Source organism: Rhinopithecus roxellana, chromosome 13 (genome assembly GCF_007565055.1).
Source record: "Rhinopithecus roxellana isolate Shanxi Qingling chromosome 13, ASM756505v1, whole genome shotgun sequence".
In the NCBI taxonomy this organism is placed as follows: Eukaryota; Metazoa; Chordata; class Mammalia; order Primates; family Cercopithecidae; genus Rhinopithecus; species Rhinopithecus roxellana.
The window spans coordinates 104,280,983-104,303,949 of NC_044561.1; the positions used below are offsets into that span (position 1 = coordinate 104,280,983).

Genomic DNA, 22,967 nt, shown 5'->3' on the forward strand with positions numbered 1-22,967 from the left:
GACCCAGACCCCTGGAGGTGAACACAGGAGAAAAACGAAGTGGAGAGAATGGGAAAGCGGCGGTGATAAAGAAAAAAGAAGGAAGTGCAGTCCGGGGGGAGATGAGAGACAGAAAGCATGGGGTTGGAGCCCCGCGCCTCCGAGGAAGGAGGGAGAGGGTGACCTGGGATGCGCCCCGCCTCCCCTGCTTCCCCATTCCCGGGGGCTGCCCCCCTCCGGCCGCAGCTCAGGAGGGTGGGGGCGGGGCGGGGCGGCGCCGAGGAGAATGAATAATTGAAGTGGAGGGGAGGAGGAAGAAGAGGAGAAGGAGGAAGAGGAGCCGCCCGCGCAAGGTCCTCCCCACGCCGCACCCCCCTCCGCCGCCCGGAAGTCGCTCCCCGCCTCCCGCTCCGCCAACATGGCCGCGAAGTCGGATGGAGCGGCGGCCTCGGCCGGCCCGGGCCCGGAGGGGGTGGCCGGTGGAGCCCGGGGCAGTGCCGGCGGATGCGGGGAGGCGGCGGCGGCGGCCGGGCTCCCGGGGAGCGTCGGGGCGGGCGGCCCGGGGCCGCGCTACGAGCTGCGGGACTGCTGCTGGGTGCTGTGCGCGCTGCTCGTGTTCTTCTCCGACGGCGCCACGGACCTGTGGCTGGCGGCCTCCTACTACCTGCAGGGTCAACACACCTGCTTCAGCCTCACGTTGCTGTTCGTGCTCCTGCCCTCACTGGTCGTGCAGCTGCTGAGCTTCCGCTGGTTCGTCTACGACTACTCGGACCCTGCAGGGTCCCCGGGACCCGCCGTCAGCACCAAGGACAGCGTAGCCGGCGGAGCCGCCATCAGCACCAAGGACAGCGCCGGCGCCTTCCGGACCAAAGAAGGCAGCCCGGAGCCGGGTCCCCAGCCTGCGCACTCCTCGGCCAGCGCCTACCGCCGCCGCTGCTGCCGCCTCTGCATCTGGCTGCTGCAGACCCTCGTCCACCTCCTGCAGCTGGGCCAGGTCTGGAGGTAGGAGAAGCGCAGGTGGAGGGAGCTGAGCCCGAGGACTGGGGGTGGCGAAGGGCTACCTGCCGTCCCAGCCCTGATCTGACCTTTCCGGGCTACCCTCCTGTCCTGACCTCCGCCCCGCCCCACCCCATTGCAGCTCTAATTTCTTCTCAGTCGGCTCCTCCCTGACCTCTGCCCCCAAGCCCTGACCAACCCCAGTGCCATCTGGTCTGACCTGGCCTTTGAGAGGGGAGGAGATGGGGTAAGAAAGGAGAGAAAGAGATCCTCAGGGGTGTGCATGAGTGGGGAGGATCCGGGGCTCATGAGGATAAATGTGAAGCTTGAAACAGGACCACAGGGCCCCATTCTGCCATAACCCACTCCTCTCTGCCTGAGTGCTAAGCCTGGGCTCAGGAAAGATCTCAGAAGTCCTTTCCTGCTCTCAAAGATGCTCAGTTCAGAATTGCAGCTCATTCATAATCTGCAAGGAGAGCCACAGAATTTGAGACAGCTAAATGAATATCCCGCCTAAACTTCTTGGGCTTTTTGGAGAAAGATATACTGGACCCAACTGGGGAAAACTCAGGTTCCTTCTACTTCCTATGACCCCCTTTCCCCCAACTAAGTGTCCTCCCCTTCCAACAGGGCCAAGGGGATTTGGAATCTTGAATCTGAGATTAGATGGCCACTGGCTGCCCTTTAATCCCAAACTGGTAATGCAAAACTGAGGCTTTGTTCAAGCTGCCCACTTCCAGTCTTCTTCCTCTGCCAGGACTGAGGGTGCCTGCTGCACTAAGTTAACTGGAGAGAGGGGTAATTATAAACCTAGGGCTCCTCTTGAATCTGAATTTCTATTTAGTAGTTTAGGCTCTTCTGTGCTCTGACAGAATGAACTTGCTTACTATATGATCTTAGGCAAGCTGCCCTCCTCCTTCCAAGCCTCAGTTTCCTCTCCTATGAAATGAGGGAGAATCCCTACTCCTCTTATCTCATTGTCTTATCATTGCATTATTCTTACCTGTTGGGATGGTCAGGTGAGAGGTCTGCATGTGGGCCCTGCAGACTATCACATTTTAAGAGCATGGGAAAAGCATGGAAAAAGTCACTCGAGAGATATAAAGAGTGATTACTGCTGTCGTTATATTTATTCTGCTACTTGTTAACACATTCTGCCTAACTCAGAAGATTCAGTTTGGGGCTGAGGGTTGAAAACAGGACTCCTAAGGTTTGTCCCTGCTGCTCACTTGCTGTGTCACTCTTGTTATGTTGTCGAATCTCTGTGCCTTTGTTTCCCTATCTATTCCTGCCAAGATGATGTGTATATTCCACTTAGCTTACCCTAGGGGAAAAGGGGGGTGGAGCTCTATCCACACAAGGTGGTGTTATTATTATTAGCGTGACACATAAAAATATTCATGTCTACATCCAGGAACTAATCTGCATTTATCATTCTGTGCCCGAGTGGACAGATGGTGAAAGATATTTTTAGATTCTGAAGTGGTAACTTCCTATTCTTGGTAGCCAAGCTTCATCCCCCTTTTCCTTCAGCCTTAAGTGGGCCAGATGCCCCTTGACTCACTGGCTATCCCCCCATTCAGAATCCACTTACAAGAAACTAATACTTCTCTTCTTTGTTAAGCGTAAACTGAGTTTCCCTCAAATGGGGCAAAAATGGCCATGGGTGTGAGGTCTCAGGGGAGTAGCTAGAATTGCTAAGGATCCCTTCAGCTCTATGGTTTCTTGGATATAGCTAAAAGGACTAGCTATTTCTACTATCTCCCATTTGCAAAATGAGGGAACTGGGATGAGATAAGTTTGTAGGGATAACAATCTAATAGCGCTTAGGTTGAATGTGGCTTGTGGAAGTGTTTTGTGTGGCTTGTATAGTATTTTAAAATCCCAGTGTCGTAGCTTCCCTTTAAAAAAATTGGATCTAGCAGTATCAATCCTGTAACAATTTAGAAAGCGTCTATGTGCTCTAATTTGTCCATCTTTCCCTTTGATCATATCTGTACTATTTCACTTAGACCTAAAAGCCCTAATTTACAGTTCTATAACAATTATTTTATTAAACACTGACTTTGTGCCAAGCCTACTGGCTGTCTTTTTACCTGCTATATCTCCTGTACCCCTTCTAATCATCCTGTCATGTGGTTAGCATTATAATTTCTACTTGACAGATGAGGGAATGGAGGCTCAGAGAGGGGGCATCCTTGTCCAAGGTCACACAACTAGGAACTTGAAGAGCTGATACTCCAGGTTCTCTGCCTTTAAAGCCTGAGTTCAATGTATCCACCTTGTAATTATGCCACTAAAGTGTCCCTCAATCTTAAAGAAGTATGAATCTGAGTTTCCAAGATTCCAATATGATAGAAAGTCAGGGCTTCTGTTGCACGAGATAAGAATGTGAAAAGAGGGGCAGGGAGTTGAACTATGTGGGTGAGGATGGGAACAGTGTGTATTATGGGGAAAAGGCTGGATTGGGGAGTGATCTGGTCAGGAGGCTGGCATCTTTATCCTAGTTTGTGACTATAGTTTCCTGGGTGACCTTGGGCAAGGCTCTTTCCATCTTTCGGTAATTTCAGTTACCCTGTGTGTGAAATGAGATTAGATATGATGACCTTAAGAGTTTCCCATTCCTGAAATTCTGACTCTGGGTTTATTGCTAAAGCAAAAGCCTCTGGGTGCTTTCCCCCAAAATCTTTGGATTCTAAAATGGCTAAGGGCCTGGACAAATGGAAGGAAAATCCAGAGAAGGTATAGAGAAGCTGCAGAGGCTGGCATTCCTAGAAATTAAGCAATGTTGGCCCAGCACATTTGCTTACCACTTGAGATGTTCCCACAGATGTTCTCAGTGGTGGGGCCTGGGGTAATGAGGAAGGAGATGTGTGATTGAGTCCTCCAGAATCATACGTAGGAGGCTAGGCAGTCACTCACCTCCTGATCCCATTTCCTCAATTCTGAATAAAATAATTGTAATCATGAAGGTATTTTTCAACTTCTTAGACTTGTAAAATGCTGGATTAAAAATTCAAATGCTTCGAGGACTCAGGCAGGTAACAGACCATAAGATACAAGGGGTGTCAGACAAGAGGACATTTGGGGGCAAGTAGTGTCTGAGGCAAAGGGAAGCTCCAGCTGATCATGCCATGAGAAATCGTGGACCCAGTCTTGATTTCTCAAGAGAAATGGGAAATTGGGATTTTTCCATGAACTCTCCAAAATTTAACTACTCATTAAGATGTTTAAAAATAGTGTCAACCAAAGGAAACATATTTATTAGCCTGTCTTCTTCGTAACCTCTGGTTTAGCTCTTCAAATTGATAGTCTTTTCACACAGAATATTTTATTACTAATTTAAACATAAAATGAGACTCTGAAGAGAGAGAAGAGGAAAAAGCATACACAGACACTGCACACCTACCGTGTCTCCACAGGCCCCATGTGAGTGTTTCAGGCATGTGATCTCATGTTACTCTGAAACCCTCCCCCTGGTGACTATTGTTATACCAATTTATCAGATAAGGAAGTGAGACTCAGAGAAGTCAAGTAACTTTGTCCAAAAGTCACCCACTGAGGAAGTGAGGAAAGATGATCAGTCCCAAACCTAGCTCTATCTTTTACACCACACACTGGCTACTTTGGAAGATGTCAGAACAAAGTCTTTGTGCACAGAGAGATTGACCCTCTGAGAGAACAGCAAACAGATCCTCTGGCGGGCCACGAAGCTAGCTGTGTCCTGGACACCAACCTACATCTTCATCCCTCCCTTCCCTTTAAACTCCCTGAGCTGTTAAACTGCCCAGGGTTCTTAAGCCAATTAAAGTCCTAACCCTGTCCCCTCTGACCCTGTAGGCAGCAGAGCAGTAAGCCATGAATCCTGCTTTTCCTAATCTTGAACTCACTGGGCCCCAGCTTCGCCCAGATAAGCATGGTTTGCTAAGCCAATTAGTGGCAGACGATCTGACATGGGATTCCTGCCAGGCTCTCAGGATCTGAGAACCCCAAAATGGGGAGAAAATTAGGCAGTTGGGATTTGGGGGCCCTCCCTCTGATGCCCTTTCTATGCCTAGGCCTGGACACTGCACTCTATGTCACCTAAGCAGCCCTGCATGACAGAGAAGTTCTGGAATGAGTTAGTGACCTACTGGAAGTGAACATCAGGCCCTGGATTTCCCCTCTGGGAAACTATATTCCTGGCATAATGGTTGAGAGCACGGACTCTAGATTCAAATGACCTCAGTTTAAATCCAGACTCTACTACTTCTTATATGTGACCTTGATAAGGCAAATAATCCCTCATCTGTTGTAAACTAGGGACCATAATTGTACCCACCCACCTCTTGGGTTGTTTCAAGGTTTAATGAGATAATGTGTAAGGGTTCAGCAAAGGGCTTGTTCCATCGTTAAATGCTCAGAAACTGCTGGCAATGATTAGTGCATTAGCCTGGGCTTTGCTCCCTGTGGAACAAAGGTTTGTTCATGGAGCACATGGCCAGACAGCAAGGGGGTCCTGAAGTCCCTTGAAGCCATAATGACATGACAGTCATTCATTTAATCTGCAGTTATTCATTCAGCAGACATTTATGAAGCACCTGCTATATACCAGTTACTGTTCTAAGTGCTGGGAATAGAGTGGTGAACAAGACAAAGGCCTTGCCCTCTTGGAGCTCTATAGCCTAATGAAAGAACCAATAAAAAATAAACTATATGTTATATGTGATATATAATACCTGGGTCAGATTGTGATAAGTGCTATGGGAAAAAAATGAAACAGGGCAGGGAGCTAATGGAGTGCTGGGGAGAGGTGTGGCTCTTTGAGATAGGGTGGTCAGGGTGGACCTCTTCAAGGAGGTGGCATGTGGGCAGAGGGCTGCAGGAGGTGAGGATGAGCTGTGTAGAGGTCTTGGTAAGGGTTTTGCAGGCAAAGGAAAAGGGAAGGGCAAGGAGAAGGCCTGTGGGGCAGAAATAGAGTGAGGGGAGCATATTTGGAGATGCTGGTGGACAGACTGGCAGGGGCGAGGTCATGCAGGGCCTCAGAGGCCATGGCGAGGACTAGGGCTTTTACTCTTCATGACATGGGGAGCCCAGGACAGAGAAGGAACATGATCTTGGCTTGTGTTTTGCAATGTCCACTCTGGCTGCTGGGTGGAGAATAGACTGGAGGGGCAGGGCACAGTGGCTCACGCTTGTAATCCCAGCACTTTGGGAGGCCAAGGCAGGCGGTTCACGAGGTCAAGAGATCGAGACCATCCTGGCCAACATGGTGAAACCCCATCCCTACTAAAAATACAAAAATTAGCTGGGTAGGGTGGCATGCACCTGTAATCCCAGCTACTCGGGAGACTGAGTCAGGAGAATCGCTTGAACCCAGGAGGCGGAGGTTGCAGTGAGCCGAGAGCGTGCCACTGCACTCCAGCCTGGGTGACAGACCAAGACTCCATCCCAAGAGAAAAAGCATAAAAAAGAGAGCGAATAGACTAGAAGGAGGCAGAGTAAGCCTAGAGATGCATGAGGAGGTTGCTACAAAGATGCAGGAGAGAGACAATGGAGACTGGATCAAGCTGTAGCAACAGGGGTGGGGGTCTGCTTCAGGCTGAGCTAATGTGACCTCTTTCCTTCTTTGGTCCTTAGTCTCTCCACTGGGGCCAGAGTTAATGGTTCAGAATCCACTCTCTGGAATCAGCCATATCCTGCATCTGCCACTTTCTGTGATTTAGGACAAGTGGCATGACTTGTCTGTGCCTTGATTTTCTCATCTGCTAAATGGACCCTCTAATAATAGCACCTATTGCATGGGGCTTGAGGTAGTAGAAAATTAAATAATGTTTAGTGTTCAGCACAGTGCCTGGAACATAGGAAGTGCTCAACGATGATCATTAGTCATTGTTCTTTGTAAAACAGGTCAGGGGTTGGATTCCATAGTTTTCAAACCGTTTTACAGCCCTGTCTCCATCATTTTAACCCAAGTGTCTCTGAATGTCTCTTTTATGACATGTTGGTTACACGTCTAAGATTTTGTTCTGAATAATCTGTCCTACAGCTGATGCTTGTTTACAGCCCCCTGAACTCAGTGACCATCCATGAGGTTCCTCTCTGCTCTGCCTTTGTAGGGTTGTTCCAGTTTGGGCTTCACCACCCACCTCCTGGGAGATCCCTCTCCAGGAGGCTCTCCACTCCCACCCTGCCTCCTCCCCTTGCCCATCCAGCTGTCATGGGCCATTAGAGCTGCTCCTAACAGACACAGCGGCTGCGGCAGTTGGGCCCAGCGTCCCCTGTTTGATCTATAAAGACCACACAGGAGAAGCTCTGGGGAGTGGGAGGGTGGAGGGCTGCCGGGAAATGGCTTTGAACCCAGCAGCTGGGGCGCAGGTCCCTGGGGAGAGGAGGGAGGATGGTTGGGATCTTCTCTGGCCTCTCTGTTCACCACCCTTCGTTAGGGCATCCAAATTCCTCCCCTGGGAAATCCTATCAGCCTCTGGTTATCACCCCAACCCCCAATCCCACTTCCACCTGCAGGCAGAGCGTTGGCTCCCCTCTGTCCCTAGAGCAAGTCCCTGTGCTTTAGCCTGGCTTTGAGGCCCTTTGCCCCCTGACCTTTTGTCTTTCCTCCCTGCTCTACCCACATGACAACCTGCTCCCTGCCCCCTTGCTCTCCACTGCCTGCAGTCCTTCCTCCAGCAACACCCAACACCAGTTTCCAGTCTCCTCCCAGTGAAATTCTGCACTTTCTTCCAGGCTGAGCTCAAATGCCACCTCTTCTAAGAAGCTTTCTCTGAACAAATCCCACACATGCTACCCTCTGCCCCCCAGAAACCACCTCCCACTCCCTCAACCAGGCAAAAGTCATTGTTCTAAAGTGGAAAATGTTTGGCTGTTTTGTCTGTTGATGAAAAAGCTATACATTCTTGTTTAAACCTCAGGCAATATAGACAAGGCATGAAGAAGTTCCCCTCTGCTCATTATCTCTTGGGGCTGGAGGGTTGGGGTCAGGGCAGGTTTCCACTTACTAAGTAGATATTTCTTGCATTGCTTGAAGATTTTACCTCTGGTTTTTAATTAGCTAAAAAAAATGCATGTATACATCTGCCTGTTTTTTAAAAATCAGGTGTTACTGAAAATTATTATACTTACTGTTTATTAAGACTTAGATTCTATCATTTCTCTTGACAATCCTACCAGGTAGGGAGTGTGAGGATGAAGAAGAACTGTAGATCCAAAACCCTGGCTTTGCCACATATGAGCTGTGTGGCTTTGAGCAAGTCACTTAACCTTTCTGGACCTCAGCTTTCTCATCTGTGAAATGGGCATCATAGCAATCCCTACCCAGGTCTCCATTGTGAAGGCTGATTCAATTAACATATATGTGCTCTGCACAGTACTCAGCACATAGTGGTACTCAGTTAGTGTTTGCTAGCATTATTGGCCCCATTTTACAGATGTGGAAATTGAGGCACAGAGAAGAGTGGCCTTCTAATTCATAAAGAGCAAAGCCAGGGTTTGAAGCCATGAGGTCAGGCTCCCAAACCCACAGGGGGAACCACCAAGCTATACTGTCTGCTGCTTGTTAAGTGTATTCTTACAAACAATCATGTATTGTTTAGAGAAGCAGAAGAAAACATATCAGAAAAGTATTTTTATTTTTATTTTTATTTTTTTGAGATGGAGTCTCGCTCTGTGACCCAGGCTGGAGTGCAGTGGCTCGATCTCAGCTCACTGCAACCTCTGCCTCCCAGATTCTAGCGATTCTTCTGCCTCAGCCTCCCAAGTAGCTGGGATTACAGATGCCCGCCCCCATGCCCGGCTAATTTTTGTATTTTTATTAGAAACGGGGTTTCACCATATTGGCCAGACTGGTCTTGAACTCCTGACCTCAGGTGATCCACCTGCCTTGGCCTCCCAAAGTGCTGGGATTACAGGCATGAGCCACCGCACCTGGCCAGAAAAGTATTTTTAAATTTGTGTTTTAATGTAAAGTCCCCACTGTTAACATTCTGGGTTCTTCCTCTCAGACTTCCTCTGCAGGCACAATTACTCATTCCTCTTTACCCCACACCACTGATCACATTTTGTTGTGATCATCTGCCCACCTGGCTGGCTTTCCCACTGGATCACAAACCCCTGGGGAGTTGAGGCCTTGTCCCTTTTTCTCTCTGTCTCCCATGGTGACTAGCCCAGAGTGGATCCTCTGTTCCTGTTGGTGGTCTTGCACCCAGCCAGCTCTGGTGAGGTCCATGGTGGGTTCTTGCAACATGAAGCCACTTGAAGCGGGGCATTGGGTCTGTGGATGACGTGCAGGGTGCTGAATGTGGGAGCTTTCCGCAGTTGTGGACACAGCGCAGAGGTCTGTTAGGCCTACATCCACAGCCTTTAAGCAGAGGTCTGTTAGGCCTACATCCACAGCCTTTAAAACTGTCAACGGCCTAAGGCTAAGCAAAGAGGAGGTAATAGGATCAACCCTGGGTTGGGTTCCCAAAATGATACAATGTGGCTGACAATGGAGGAAGTCAAGTTCCTTTTATGCAGTAGGTACTCAATAAATGTTGGTGTGAACTGGATTGAACCTTTGAGATCAGAATCTTGGACAAGTCACTTTACCACCTAGGGTTCAGTTACTCCATCTGTAAAGTAACTTCAGAATTCTGGTGAGTTTTCCTGGGACTTGGACAAGAAAGCAGAGTAGCTGAGAGCTTGGGGCACCAGTGCAGATCAAGGTGCCATGACATCATAGTTGCATGACCCTGGGGAAGTTGCTCCACCAGCCACAGCTCCTGTCTCACCTGTGAAATGGGGATAGTGATAGCATCCACATCTTAAAGTTCTTATAAGGATGTCTTGAGATAATGTAAATGCACAGAGCTTGTCACGTAGTATATGCCCGGAAAACATCTACTACAATGACTATTACTGGCCCAAGTCGCAGCCCATCCTACTTGCTTAGTAACAAGATGGGGTTAGGACAGGAGCATAAGGGGTCCTAACTCTCACCCACTGACCCCCTATCGAGGAAGGAGAGTTGTTCTATGGCTCCAGAGATAGTGTGAGGGCAGATGCGAACTCATAGTAAAGGGAGATACAGTCTTTGGAATAGAAGCAAGAACACACTGTCAATCAGGCTGTTCCCAAGGGTATGAACTCCACATCAGCAGAAGTGTCCAGATGGAAGTAGCTAACTTTGGCAGGGATGCTGTAGCAGGGACTCCTGCTTCAGTTTGGAGGGTAAACTAGATCATCTCTAAAGCCCCTTAGTTCTAAGTGTCTGTAGCTGTAACCTTGGGACTTTATGATACTCGTTTCCATGATGTTTAACCACCAGACCACAGGTTGCAATCAGTGGCCTATGGGCAAATCCATCCTCAAGAGTGTTGGTTTGGTCTGCAAAGGACTTTTTTCTCCTACTTTTTTTTTCTTTTTGAGATGGTCACGCTATGTTGCCCAGGCTGAAGTGCAGTGGCACGATCTCAGCTCACTGTAGCCTCTGTCTCCTAGGCTCAAGCGATCCTCCTGCCTCAGCCTCCTGAGTAGCTAAGACTACAGGTGCACATCATCATGCCCAGCTAATTTTAAAACAAAATTTTTGTAGAGGCAGGGTTTCACTATATCGTCCAGGCTAGTCTTGAACTCCTGGGCTCAAGTGATCCTCCTGCGTTGGCCTCCCACAGTGCTGGGATTGCAGGCGTGAGCCACTGTGCCAGTTCTTCTCCTACTTTTTATTAAAACCTTTCATTACATAAAAATTTAAACACATGCAAAAGTTGAGGGAATAGGATAATGATCCCCCATCACCTCTCTTCAACAATTATTGGTTCCTGGCCAACCTTGTTTTATCTAGGGCAGCACCATCCAACAGAACTTTCTGCAGTCATGAAAATGTCCTATATTTGCACTATCCAATATAGTAGCCACTGGCCACACATGGCTACAGAGCAATTGGCATGTGGCCAGTATGACTGAGGAACTAAATTTTAAATTCTATTTACTTTTAATTAATCAAAGTCTAAATAATCATACGTGGCAAGTGTTGAACATGTAGGTGTTGGAGAGCATAGTTGCAGGTCCCACCCCATTTCCTTCCCTTCCATGTTATTTTCAAGCAAATCTCAAACATCTCTAAAAAGATAGACTTCAAAAACATCAGTAAATGACTGGGCGTGGTGGCTATTACCTGTAATCCGAGCACTTTGGGAGGCTGAGGTGGACAGATCACTTGAGGTCAGGAGTTCAAGACCAGCCTAGCCAACATGGTGAAACCCCGTCTCTACTAAAAATACAAAAATTAGCTGGTCATGATGGTGCATGCCTGTAGTCCCAGCTACTCAGGAGGCTGAGGCAGGAGAATTGCTTGAATCCAGGAGGCGGAGGTTGCAGTGAGCTGAGTTCACACCACTGCACTCCAGCCTGGGCGACAGAGTGAGACTGTCTCAAAAAAAAAAAAAAAAAAAAAAATTGTTAAAATATGTAATACTGCTATCACACACCTACAAAATGGAATTATAATTTCTTTTTTTCGTTTCTCTTTCTTTTTCTCTTTCTTTCCTTTTTCTTTCTTTCCTTTTTTCTTTCTTTCTTTCCTTCCTTCTTTCTTTCTTTTTTCTTTTTTGAGACAGGGTTTCACTCTGCCACCCAGGCAAGAGTGCAGTACCACAGTCATGGCTCACTGAAGCCTCGAACTCTTGGGCTCAAGAGATCCTCCCACCTCAGCCTCCCAAAGTGCTGAGATCACAGGCATGAGCCACTACACCAGCCTAATTTTTTAAAAATTCACATGGTATTTCTTTAATTTGTTGTGAACATTTCCAAAATGAGATGTTTCCCTTGTTTTTCTTTTTGCATAAGTATCCTAATATCCGCCTATTCTTGAAAAATTGAAACTCCAGTCATGCTGGGCTCATATTCTCCCAGGGCATCAGTTGGCTGGAACTGACAGGTGGCTGCCTCTGTAGACAGGCCACATAGTTCCCCAGTCCCTCATAATGATAGCAGCTGAGCCCCTTTGAGCATTGGCGTTTGAGACCCTGGCTACCATGTAGAATCTCACACCCAGACTAGGGACAAATAGAAGTGATGTTTTCTCCCTGCCTTGGTCCCATGATACCTTCAGATGCCATCAGGAGGCTGGAATCTAACCCCCTCCCCCACTGGCTTATGACATCCCAACTCCACATGAGGATATCAAGCAAAGAAAGAAAGGGGGAACAAAGGGCCTTGGGCTAGAGTATGGGGTCCTGGGTTTTACTCTCTGCTCTGCACCCATTTCACAGATGGGGAAACTGAGGTCCAGAGAGGGGAGGAGAGCTGGCTGCACTCATACAGTGAGGGATGTGAGAGGCCATAATCTAGCCCCCAAATGCTTTGCTGGAGAAGGGCTGCCCATTCCTCTGCTGTGCAAAAGAGGGACACTGGCTGGAAGCTGATGAGGGTGAGTGGGATGGGAGAGGGTCTCAGCTTCTCAGTTAGGGCCTAAAATTAGTGGTTGGGAAATGCTTGGCTTTAGCCCAGAAGAAAAAAAAAAAAAAAGAGGTGCTGTGACTCTGTAGGGGGCTGCTAAGGAGGAGGGAGACAGCCCAGCTCCAGCTCCCAGCACCATGTGAAATGGGAGCCAAACGTGTAAAATCACATTCTTTACTGACATTTATGACTCATTTGGCTGACAACCCCAGGAAGGTCCTATTTTGTGTTCTTGCAGGCGCATTCAACATTAAAGGGTAGGCAGATGGGGAGGGGGCCTCAGGGCCATCCCCCTAATCCCCCTGGCAAAAGCTTCTGGGGCTTCATTGCAGGTGAGGAGGCTGTATAGCTGGGAACCTAGTGTTTCCTGGAGAACCCATAGACCAGATTTGGGTTCTCAGGACCTGGCTCAGCTTGATCCATGCCCCATGGTGAAATGGGGGAGTCGGCCAGTCCTGGTTTGGGATGCAACTCTGATGCTTTCTGGCTATGTGACCTTGGGCAAGTCATTTCTCTAATGGCTCTAGACTCTATTGCCTTGTGTCCCGGACCATCCTTACCTCTCACCCGGCAACTGGTCTCCTGTCTTTCACCCTTGTCCTCCTGCGATCTGTTCCCCACAGCCAGGATGCTTCCTCTAACATGAGGAAGTGGTATCTAATCTTGTCACTTCTCTGTTTAAAACCTTCCTGTGGCTCTCCATCACTCTTAAGATAAAGACCAGACTGGGCATGGTGGTTCACCCCTGTAATCCCAGCACTTTGGGAGGCTGAGGCAGGAGAATTACCTGAGCTCAGGAGTTCGAGACCAGCCTGGGCAGCATAGAGACCTCATCTCTACTAAAAATTTAAAAAAAAATCCTGGCATGGTGGCATATGCCTATGGTCCCAGCTACTCAGGGGGTTGAGGTGGGAGGATTGCTTGAGCCCAGGAGGTTGAGGCCACAGTGAGCTGTGCTCTCATCACTGCACTCCAGCCTCGGCAACAGAGTGAGACACCCTGTCTCAAAAAAAAAAAAAAAAAAAAAAAAGACCGGGTGCTGTGGCTCATGCCTGTAATCCTAGCACTTTGGGAGGCAGAGGCAGGTGATCACCTGAGGTCAGGAGTTTGAGAACAGTACGTCAACATGGTGAAACCCTGTCTCTACAAAAAAAATATAAAACTCAGTTGGGTGTAGTTGCCCACACCTGAAGTCCCAGCTACTTGGGATGCCCCTGAGGCAGAAGAATCACTTGAACCCAGGGGGCGGGGGTTGTGGTGAGCTGAGATGGCGCCACTGCACTCCAGCTTGAGTGACAGAGCAAGACCCTGTCTCAAAAACGACAACAACAAAAAAGATAAAGACCGGCCGGGTGCAGTAGCTCATGCCTGTAACCCCAGATCGTGGCTTCAGATCATGGCTCAGTAGTCACCTCCTCTCTGAAAGCCTTCCCTGACCGCCACACCCTTCCCAAGCTGGGCCTGGCCCTCCTCCAATAGCACTGCCATCCTCAATGCTGAAGCAGGGACCCCTGTTTGGAGTATGTCTGGAGCCCATGGAACATGCTTGTTATTACATGTTTGCCTGATGATTTAGTTAATCTTCAGGTCCCCATTAGACTGAGTTCCACCGGTGGGTTGGGTCTGTCTGGCACACCATTGTGTCCACGAGCCATTTTAGCACAGATTTTTGGGTACATAGTAGGTACTCAAAAGTGCTTGGTGGGCTGGGCACGGTGGCTCATGCCTGTAATCCCAGCACTTCGGGAGGCCGAGGTGGGCGGATCACCTGAGGTCAGGAGTTCGAGACCAGCTTGACTGATATGGCGAAACCCTGTCTCTACTAAAACTGTAAAAATTAGCTGGGTGTGGTGGCGCACACTTGTAATCCCAGCTACTCAGGAGGCTGAGGCAAGAGAATCGCTTGAATCCAGGAGGCGGAGGTTGCAGTGAGCTGAGCTTGAGTCACTAAACTCCAGCCCAGGTGACAGAGAGACTCTGTCTCAAAAGGAAAAAAAAAAAAAGTGCTTGGTGAAGAAATGTCAAATGAACCTTCCCTTTTCTGGCACTAAGTTTTCTCATCTGGAAAATGGGGATTATATCCATGAACCTCACAGGACTGCAGTGAGGATTTTAGCAAAGTACATATAAAAGGTATTTGATGAGTGGGAGTTATTTTCTGGGGGGCAGGCAGAGACCCCAAAGAATACTTGCCCTGTGAACCTGTCCCAAAGGTGCTTTTCTCACCCAGTGTCCCTTGGGGACAGATTCGACGAGCACCAGGGGAAAGCCAGCCTAGGAGTGGGTCTCAGCTGTGCCAGAAACCAAACTTCCTTCTTACCGATGGGGCTTCTGATTCAAAAAGTTCCTTGAAACCTTCCATTGATCAAGTGCCCAACACTGAGCTGGGCATTTTACACACATTACTACTTTCTGATTTCACAGCTACCCTGTAAATGGGTATTGCGCTGATGGGTCCAGAGAGGGGAGGCAACTTGCCTGGGGCTACATAGTAAGAGATGGAGCTAGGATCTGAGCCCAGGCCTACCTGACTCTCTCACCTGGGTTCTTTCCCTCTGTTTTTGGCCACTTTTACTTAAGGAGTTTACAAAGCAGAGTTTATAAAGTACATTCACTCTCTTCATTCATTCACTCACTCAACAAATGTCTGTGCCTTAACTATGTGCCAGGCACTGGCTTGTAGCAGAGGACACCATAAACATGGTCCCCACTCTCATGACCTGCAGGACTGGGGGAAAGACAGGCAATAAATATGTAAACAAGTAAATGAGACGGTTTCAGGTTGTGATATGTGTAACTTAAAAAAACAGGGTAGCCGGGCGCGGTGACTCAAGCCTGTAATCCCAGCACTTTGGGAGGCCGAGGCGGGCGGATCACGAGGTCAGGAGATCGAGACCATCCTGGCTAACACGGTGAAACCCCGTCTCTACTAAAAAGTACAAAAAACTAGGCGGGCGAGGTGGCAGGCGCCTGTAGTCCCAGCTACTCGGGAGGCTGAGGCAGGAGAATGGCGTGAACCCGGGAGGCGGAGCTTGGAGTGAGCTGAGATCCGGCCACTGCACTCCAGCTTGGGCGACAGAGCGAGACTCCGTCTCAAAAAAAAAAAAAAAAAAAAAAAAACAAAAACAGGGTAATATGACAGAAAGTGACCAGAGGAGCTGCAGAAGTGCTTTGTGGGGTTACAGGCAGTGGTGAGGGGGATGGCTGGGAAAGATCTCTGAAGAGGTGACACTGAGCTGAGATGGGAGAATGAGAGTTTGACAGGCGTCAGGGAGGACCTTTCTAGGCAGAAGCCCTAGGGTTGGAGTGAGCTTGGTGTGTTTAGGAAGCAGGAGCTGGAGCATGGGAGAGGGGGAGGTGGCAGGAGAGGGTCCCCGAGAGGGACAAAGGTTGTGTCCTCCTGGGCCTCAAAGGTCATGGTGAAGATTTAATTTTAAAAGTAGTGGGGGCCGGGCACAGTGGCTCACACCTGTAATCCTAGCAGTTTGGGAGGCCGAGGCAGGCGAATCACCTGAGGTCAGGAGTTCAAGACCATCCTGGCCAACAGGGCAAAACCCTGGCTCTACTAAAAATACAAAAATTAGCCAGGCATGGTGGCAGGCACCTGTAATCCCAGCTACTCAGGAGGCTGAGGCAGGGAGAATCACTTGAACCCGGGAGGCAGAGGTTGCAGTGAGCTGAGATCGCGCCATTGCACTCCGCCTGGGTGACAGGGCAAGACTCTGTCTCAAAAAAAATTAAAAATAAAAATAAATAAATAAATAAATAAATAGTGGGGAGTGGACAGGTGCAGTGCCTCACTCCTAGCACTTTGGGAGGCCGAGGCAAGTGGATCACTTGAGGTCAAGAGTTTGAGACCAGCCTGGCCAACATGATGAAACCTTGTCTCTAACTAAAAATACAAAAATTAGCCAGGCATGGTGGCGCATGCCTGTAATCCCATCTACTCTGGAGGCTGAGGCACAAAAATCACCTGCACCCCAGACTCCGAGGTTGCGGTGAGCTGAGATCACATCACTGCATTCCAGCCTGGGTGACAAGAGCGAGACTCCATTTCAGAAAAAAAAATAAAAAATAAAAAGTAGTGGAGAGTGTCCTGCCTTGACCTAGGAGTTTACAAGATCCCCCTGCTGTTGTGTGAAGACCAGGCTTGAAGAGGGCAAGGATGGAAGTGAGAACCCCAGGGAAGCTGCTGGAATGAGGTGGCTTGGCCCAGGGTGGTGACACCAGGGTAGAGAGGAGAACTTGGTTTCAGGACATAGCTGTGGAGCATTAATGTTATCAGAGTTGGATGGGTGGGGAGGGGCTTGATGAACACCCCTTGGTGTAGACAAGAATCAGTTACTTCCATTTTATAGAGGAAGATTGAGGCCCATCAAGGAGCTGGGCTTTCCCGGAATCACCTGGGTCTCCTGACTCTCCACTTACTATTGTTGCCCCTCTCCCAGATTTCTCTAAACCCATATAATCCCAAGTGAAACCTGAAGTCCATCGTGTCTTACCGGGGTCCTATCAGGGTCCTGCTGGGCAGCCATACTGCACACCCTCCACGCGAGGGAACCTGCCACATAGGCAGCCGAGGCAACAGGGGAATCCCATGGGATGAGGCTTGTCCTTCCTCATTCCTGCTCTGGCTCGGGAGGCCATGAAGAGCCAGGGCTGAGTTCTAGATCTGGCACTAATTTGCTGTGTGACTTGGGACAAGTCCTGGTCCCTTTCTAGGTCTGTTTTTCATCTGTGAAATAAGGATAATGGTAGTCCCCACTTCAAATATTTGTTAAGAGGGATGGACATGTTCATATGCATAAAATGTCTCAGCACAGCCTGTCATCCAGTTGGGACTTAGTAAATGTGAGCTGTTATCCTGATTAGTAACTGCTGCACACTGTCCCCCTGCAGACCTACAGACTAGCTATGGGCTCAGCTGGGGGGATGTTCTGCCCCTGCCCATCAGCCCTGCCTCTCCCATCTGCCTCCCAGGCCCACCCTGTTCACTCTGTAGGTCTGCAGACCCTGGCCTGCATCGAGACCAGGGAGCTAGCCAGCATGAGGGTGGTTCCTGGATGGAGAGGCAGCGGGGGAGCCGCTGGAAGCTGCTGTGTGTTTGGCCCAGAGCTGTGAGGGGGAGTGGGGAGGGGCGAGAACACACACTCGGAAACGCTGAGACCGACAGATGGAGGAGCTGAGGATGTGAGAGACACACACAGACAGAGAGAGACCCAGAGTCAGGGAGAGGAGGAGCAGGCAGAGGAGGACGGCCGGAAAACGGGCAGTCACGCCAAGCCACGAGCTGAGCAACAAACCAGCAGATGAACCAAGCAGTCGAGGGACTAAAAGACACAGACAGACCACCAAGTGGACCCAGCATCCAAGACACAGACAGACAGACCACCAAGTGGACCCAGCATCCAAGACACAGACAGACAGACCACCAAACGGACCCAGCATCCAAGACACACACAGACAGACCACCAAACGGACCCAGCATCCAAGACACACACAGACAGACCACCAAACGGACCCAGCATCCAAGACACACACAGACAGACCACCAAACGGACCCAGCATCCAAGACACACACAGACAGACCACCAAACGGACCCAGCATCCAAGACACACACAGACAGACCACCAAACGGACCCAGCATCCAAGACACACACAGACAGACCACCAAACAGACCCAGCATCCAAGACACACACAGACAGACCACCAAACAGATCCAGCATCTAAGACACAGACAGACAGAGCACCAAGTGGGCCCAGTATTAAGACACAGACAGACCACCAAACAGACCCAGCATCCAAGACACAGACAGATAGACCACCAAGTGGGCCCAGCATCAAGACACAGACAGACAGAGGACCCAGTATTAAGACAGACAGACAGACAGACAGACCACCAAACAGACCCAGCATCCAAGACACAGACAGACAGACCACCAAACAGACCCAGTATCAAGACACAGACAGAAAAGCAGACCTCGTATTCATAGGATAGAAAGCTGTCTGGCATCCAGGGGACGCAGACTGAAGCTCCTGGCCTCTAAGTGCAGGCAGACAGGCTTACCCAGGATCACAGGGTCAGGCCAATAGGACATAACATCTGAGAGACTATGTGGCCCACAGTCTAAAGGACAGGATTCCAGGATTCCGGAACTGAGTCAGGGACTGAGCCAGGATTCCAGGGTAAGACTGACTGACTAACAGACTCCTGACAGAAATGCAGGAATGATAAATAGGCTGGCCCTGCGTTCAAGGGACAGACACAATGGACAGGCTGATCTGATCCACAGACAGACAGAGACAGTGACTCAGGATCTGAGGTCAAAGGAATGGGTACAGGCTTGGGCCCAGGTTTGACTGTTTGAACGGACTGAGTTGCAGGCCAGAAACCCTGACCTAGAACCAGAGACTTGGGGTGACTCAGGAACAAAGAACAGGAGAGAGATGGGGTGATGCAGACACTGCCAGAAGCTTCCTGGCTTCTCAAGAATATGGGATCCCCTTATCTTTTCCCCTCCTGCCCATTAGAGAGCAGCCCCCAAACTCTGGGGGACTGGCGGACACTGGAAAGTTGCTATGGGGAGGGTAGGATGGGCCTGGGGAGAAGGGAATGAGCTCCTATTCATTTATGGATGCTGCAACCTGTTCACGGAGGCAGTGAGGTTCAGAAGAGACAGGTTTTTAGATCCCTGACAGGAGAGATTTCATACTCTAGCTTCTACTCTCCTTGCCAGGCGTCGCCTTTTTGCTCCCACCCCCACCCCAAGCAATATACACTCATGCTCTTCCAGTTTCTTCCCGGACAAGCTTCTTCTCTGAGCACAAGACTGGGGGTCAGTAAATTAGATTCCAAACAGACTGAGGGCCTCTGTTTCCTCATCTATAAAATGGGGACAGCAGAAGTTGCCTGTTAGGTTAACAGCACAAACTGCAGTGTCTGGCTCACTTCAGGCCTCACGCAGTTCAAGCCTGAGAGCTGTTAGAGAAAGCAAGGCCTAACTGGGCTAGAGGGGCATCAGGGAGTGCTTCCTGTTGGAAGAAGGACAAGCATGAGTCAGCGAGGGCGGGAGGAGCCTGTGAGGTGTCCTGGCTCTTGGCAACTTCAAGGAGAGAAACCCCAGAGCCCTGTAAGGTCAGGAGGGATGTCCCTGCCCTCATGGATTTACAGTGGGAGAATGGAAAATAAATAAATAAACGGTGATTTCATAGTGTAGGTTAAGAAGCAAATAATACAAGGGGGTGTGGTAGACTAGAGTGAGTTGGCAAGGGTGGCCTGGGAGGCCTCTTTGAGAAGGTGTGAAGTGATGAGGAGCCAGCCACGGGAGGATCTGGGAAAGGGGTGTTCCAGGCAGAGCAAGTGCAGATGTCCTGAGCCAGGGATGAGTCTGGCTGAGTTTTAGGATCCCCCCAGCGCATCTGGAGTGTCAGGAACAAGTGGGACAGTGGTTCGAGATGAGGTGAGAGAAACAGGCAGGGCCAGATGGTTTAGGGCCTGCACGCCGAGGGGAGAAGCGTGGGTTTTATTCCAAGTGTGATGGGAGGCCCTTGGAAGGCTTTGCGAAGGGGAATGACATGATCTGACAGGTTTTAAAAATATCCCACTGGTTGCCATGTGGAGAATGGACTGTAGGGAGGCAGGAGTGGATTCGGGCAGCCCACATGGAAGGCTGACGTGGTCACCCAGGCAAGATGACTGTGGCCTGCACAGGTGGTAGCAGAGGAGACATGGACAGACTGGGGATTTTGTTGTTTTTTAGCGACAGGGTCTTGCTCTGTCACTCAGGCTGGAGTGCAATAGTGCAGTCATGGCTGACTGCAGCCTCGAACTCTTGGACTCAAACAATCCTCCTGCCTCAGCCTCCTAAGTAGCTGGGACTACAGGCACACGCCACCACACTGGCCCATTTTTAAATATTTTGTAGAGATAGGGTTTCTCTGCGATGCCCAGGCTGGTCTTGAACTCCTGGGTTCAAGTGGTCCTCCCGCCTCGGCCTCCCAAAATGTTGGTATTCCAGGCATGAGCCACCACACCTGGCCTGGGGATAATTTTGGAGAAGATCAGATGTACACCACCCCCAATCTGGATTCCCTTCCCTGAGGTGGGGTGTTCTTCTCTTGGGTGAAGATCAGCTTCTTTCAACTTCATTTCAAATAGAGCACGATGTGGGATAGAGTGGACTTCCTGGAGGAGGTTTCAAGAGAGGTTGCTTCCAGAGGCCCCTGCCCAGTGTATGCTACTCCCTCTATGGACACCCTTTACAGTTTATAAACTATTTAAATTCACTGCGTGTGTGTGTGTGTGTGTGTGTGTGTGTGTGTGTGTGTGTGTGTGTAGACAGTGACTCACTGTGTTGCCCAGACTGGTCTCGAACTCCCTGGTTCAAGAGATCCACCCACCTCAGCCTCCCAAAGTGCTGGGATTACAGGCATGAGCCACTGCACCCTGCCCCATCACTCATTTAATGCTCACAATAAGGAGGAAAATAAAGCTCAGAGAAGCGGAGAGACTACCCAAGGTCACACAGTGGGTCTGGGACGGAGATGGGAATCAAACCCACATGCCAGCTATTGCTACCTTTCCTCCCTCATCCTTACCCCAGTGGCTATGTATAGGCAGAATGGCAAGTGCCATTCCCATTTTAGAGAAGGGAAACTGAGGGCCAGGGAAATGAGGTTGCATGTCCTGGGCAGGACTGTTTTAAGACCTTTGTGGGCACCACATCCATCAAGCATATTAAAATGCAGCTACATCAAACATCCCATGTAAATTATATATGACCAGATAAAAGCCAAATTGTAGTTGACTGGCTGACATCATGTTCTGTTTTGCAGACGTTTAATTAAACATTTATTAATTTTGATTCTGTAGTTTTTCCCTGTGTTTTGGAGCCAATTTTTTTTCAGGCTTCAAACATTTTCCTAGGCCCATGAAAATCTCACAGGCCCTTGGCAGAGAGCTTTTTGTGCTGGCTGGAGGGAACATCCACGGTTTTGGTCCTGTTGCCAAAAGGGGCACAGCAAGGCAGAACCCAGGCCTTTTATCCCCACACCACAGTGTGGTCTTTCCACACTCCCCATTGACCCCACATTCCTGGGACTCAGAGGCTTCCTCTCTTCTCTTCCTCCATCCCTGCTCCTGCCCACGGTGGCCCTGGGCTGTGTGAGCCCTTTGTCTGTGGTTAGCTGGGAGCTGGCAGAGGAAGGGGCAGGAGTGGGCAGGGAGGTGGGCAGACGGCCCGTCAGGTAGTGATGGATGCTGGCTGGGGGCCAGGCCCTCTCTCATGCTGACCCGGGCCCGGAAACAGATGGTCTTCCAGCCTGAGAGAAACTTCCAGGGTGTCACCTTCCCCCAACTCCCCAGGCCCCTTCACATTGGACCAGCTGGTCTCTCCTTCCTAGTCAAAGCCAGAGCCACAGGAAGGGGAAGGGAATGTGGTGGCAGGGGGGATGGAGGCTAGAAAAGACCGCCTGTGTTCTAGGCCCTCAGAAGTTCTAGGGGCCATCTTGGTTTCTCCCCCAGCCCCCACCTCTGGTCATCTCCAGATCTCTCTCTGCCCCTCCTCTATCCCCTGCCTTAGCTCAGCCCTGTAATTTCAGACCTGGACCAAAACCCAGCCTCTCCTGGCTTTCCTCCAAGCCAGCCTCCACAGCAAGCTTTCTAAGCCACTGAGCCAAGCTCATCACCCCTGATTCTGGGATGGCATTCAGATAGAGAATAAAGTCTGAACTCTTCAGCCCAGAATTTGATGCCCTTCACAGTTCTAGTCTCCTTATGCCCCTGCCCATTAAAACCCCCTGTCCAGGCCCAGCAAACCTCTGGTCATTCCCCTAAAAGGCCAAATTCTTTCAGGCCTCTGAGCCTTTGCTTCAGCTGATTCTTCCACCTGGAATGACCTTCCCTCTCTTGTGTGCCTTCAAATGCCAACCCATGCTTTAAAACTGAGATCAGGCCGGGCATGGTGGCTCACGCCTGTAATCCCAGCGCTTTGGGAGGCCAAGGCGGGCGGATCACCTAAGGTGGGGAGTTTGAGACAAGCCTGACCAACATGGAGAAACCCTGTCTCTACTAAAAATACAAAATTAGCCAGGCATGGTGGCGCATGCCTGTAATCCCAGCTACTCGGGAGGCTGAGGCAGGAGAATCACTTGAACCCCAGAAGCAGAGATTGTGGTGAGCCGAGATCGCGCCACTGCACTCCAGCCTGGGCAACAAGAGCGAAACTGTCTGAAAACAAAACAAAACAAAACAAAAACAAACAAAAAAACTGAGATCAAATGTTTCTTCCCTTCAAGGCATCTTGTAGCATTATTTCACCTCCTATCTTGTCTCTCTTCCATGGGACTGGGAGATACATAAGGGCACACAGCCTGGCACAGAGCAGGTGGTCAAAATCCACCTGCTACATGAATGAATCATTCTGGCTGCAGGGATCCTTATGTGTGGGGTAAGCAGGAGTCCAGAAAATGGAAGATACAGGGAGACAAATTTCTGCTTATCAGAAGAAACACAATCCAGCCCTGGAGCTGCTCAGAAGCTGAGGTCCTTGTCCTGGG

At 49.8% G+C, this 22,967-nt stretch overlaps 1 protein-coding gene across 1 annotated transcript in view; it reads left to right on the forward strand.

The window, feature by feature from the left end:
* The first annotated feature begins 223 nt into the window (after positions 1-223).
* XKR7 (XK related 7) overlaps positions 224-22,967 on the forward strand; it is a 33,918-nt gene continuing 11,174 nt past the window's right edge. The window contains exon 1 of the mRNA XM_010352817.2: positions 224-981. Within this exon, the coding sequence (XP_010351119.2) occupies positions 398-981 (584 nt within the window). The 5' untranslated portion in view covers positions 224-397. The remainder of the gene's footprint in view (positions 982-22,967) is intronic.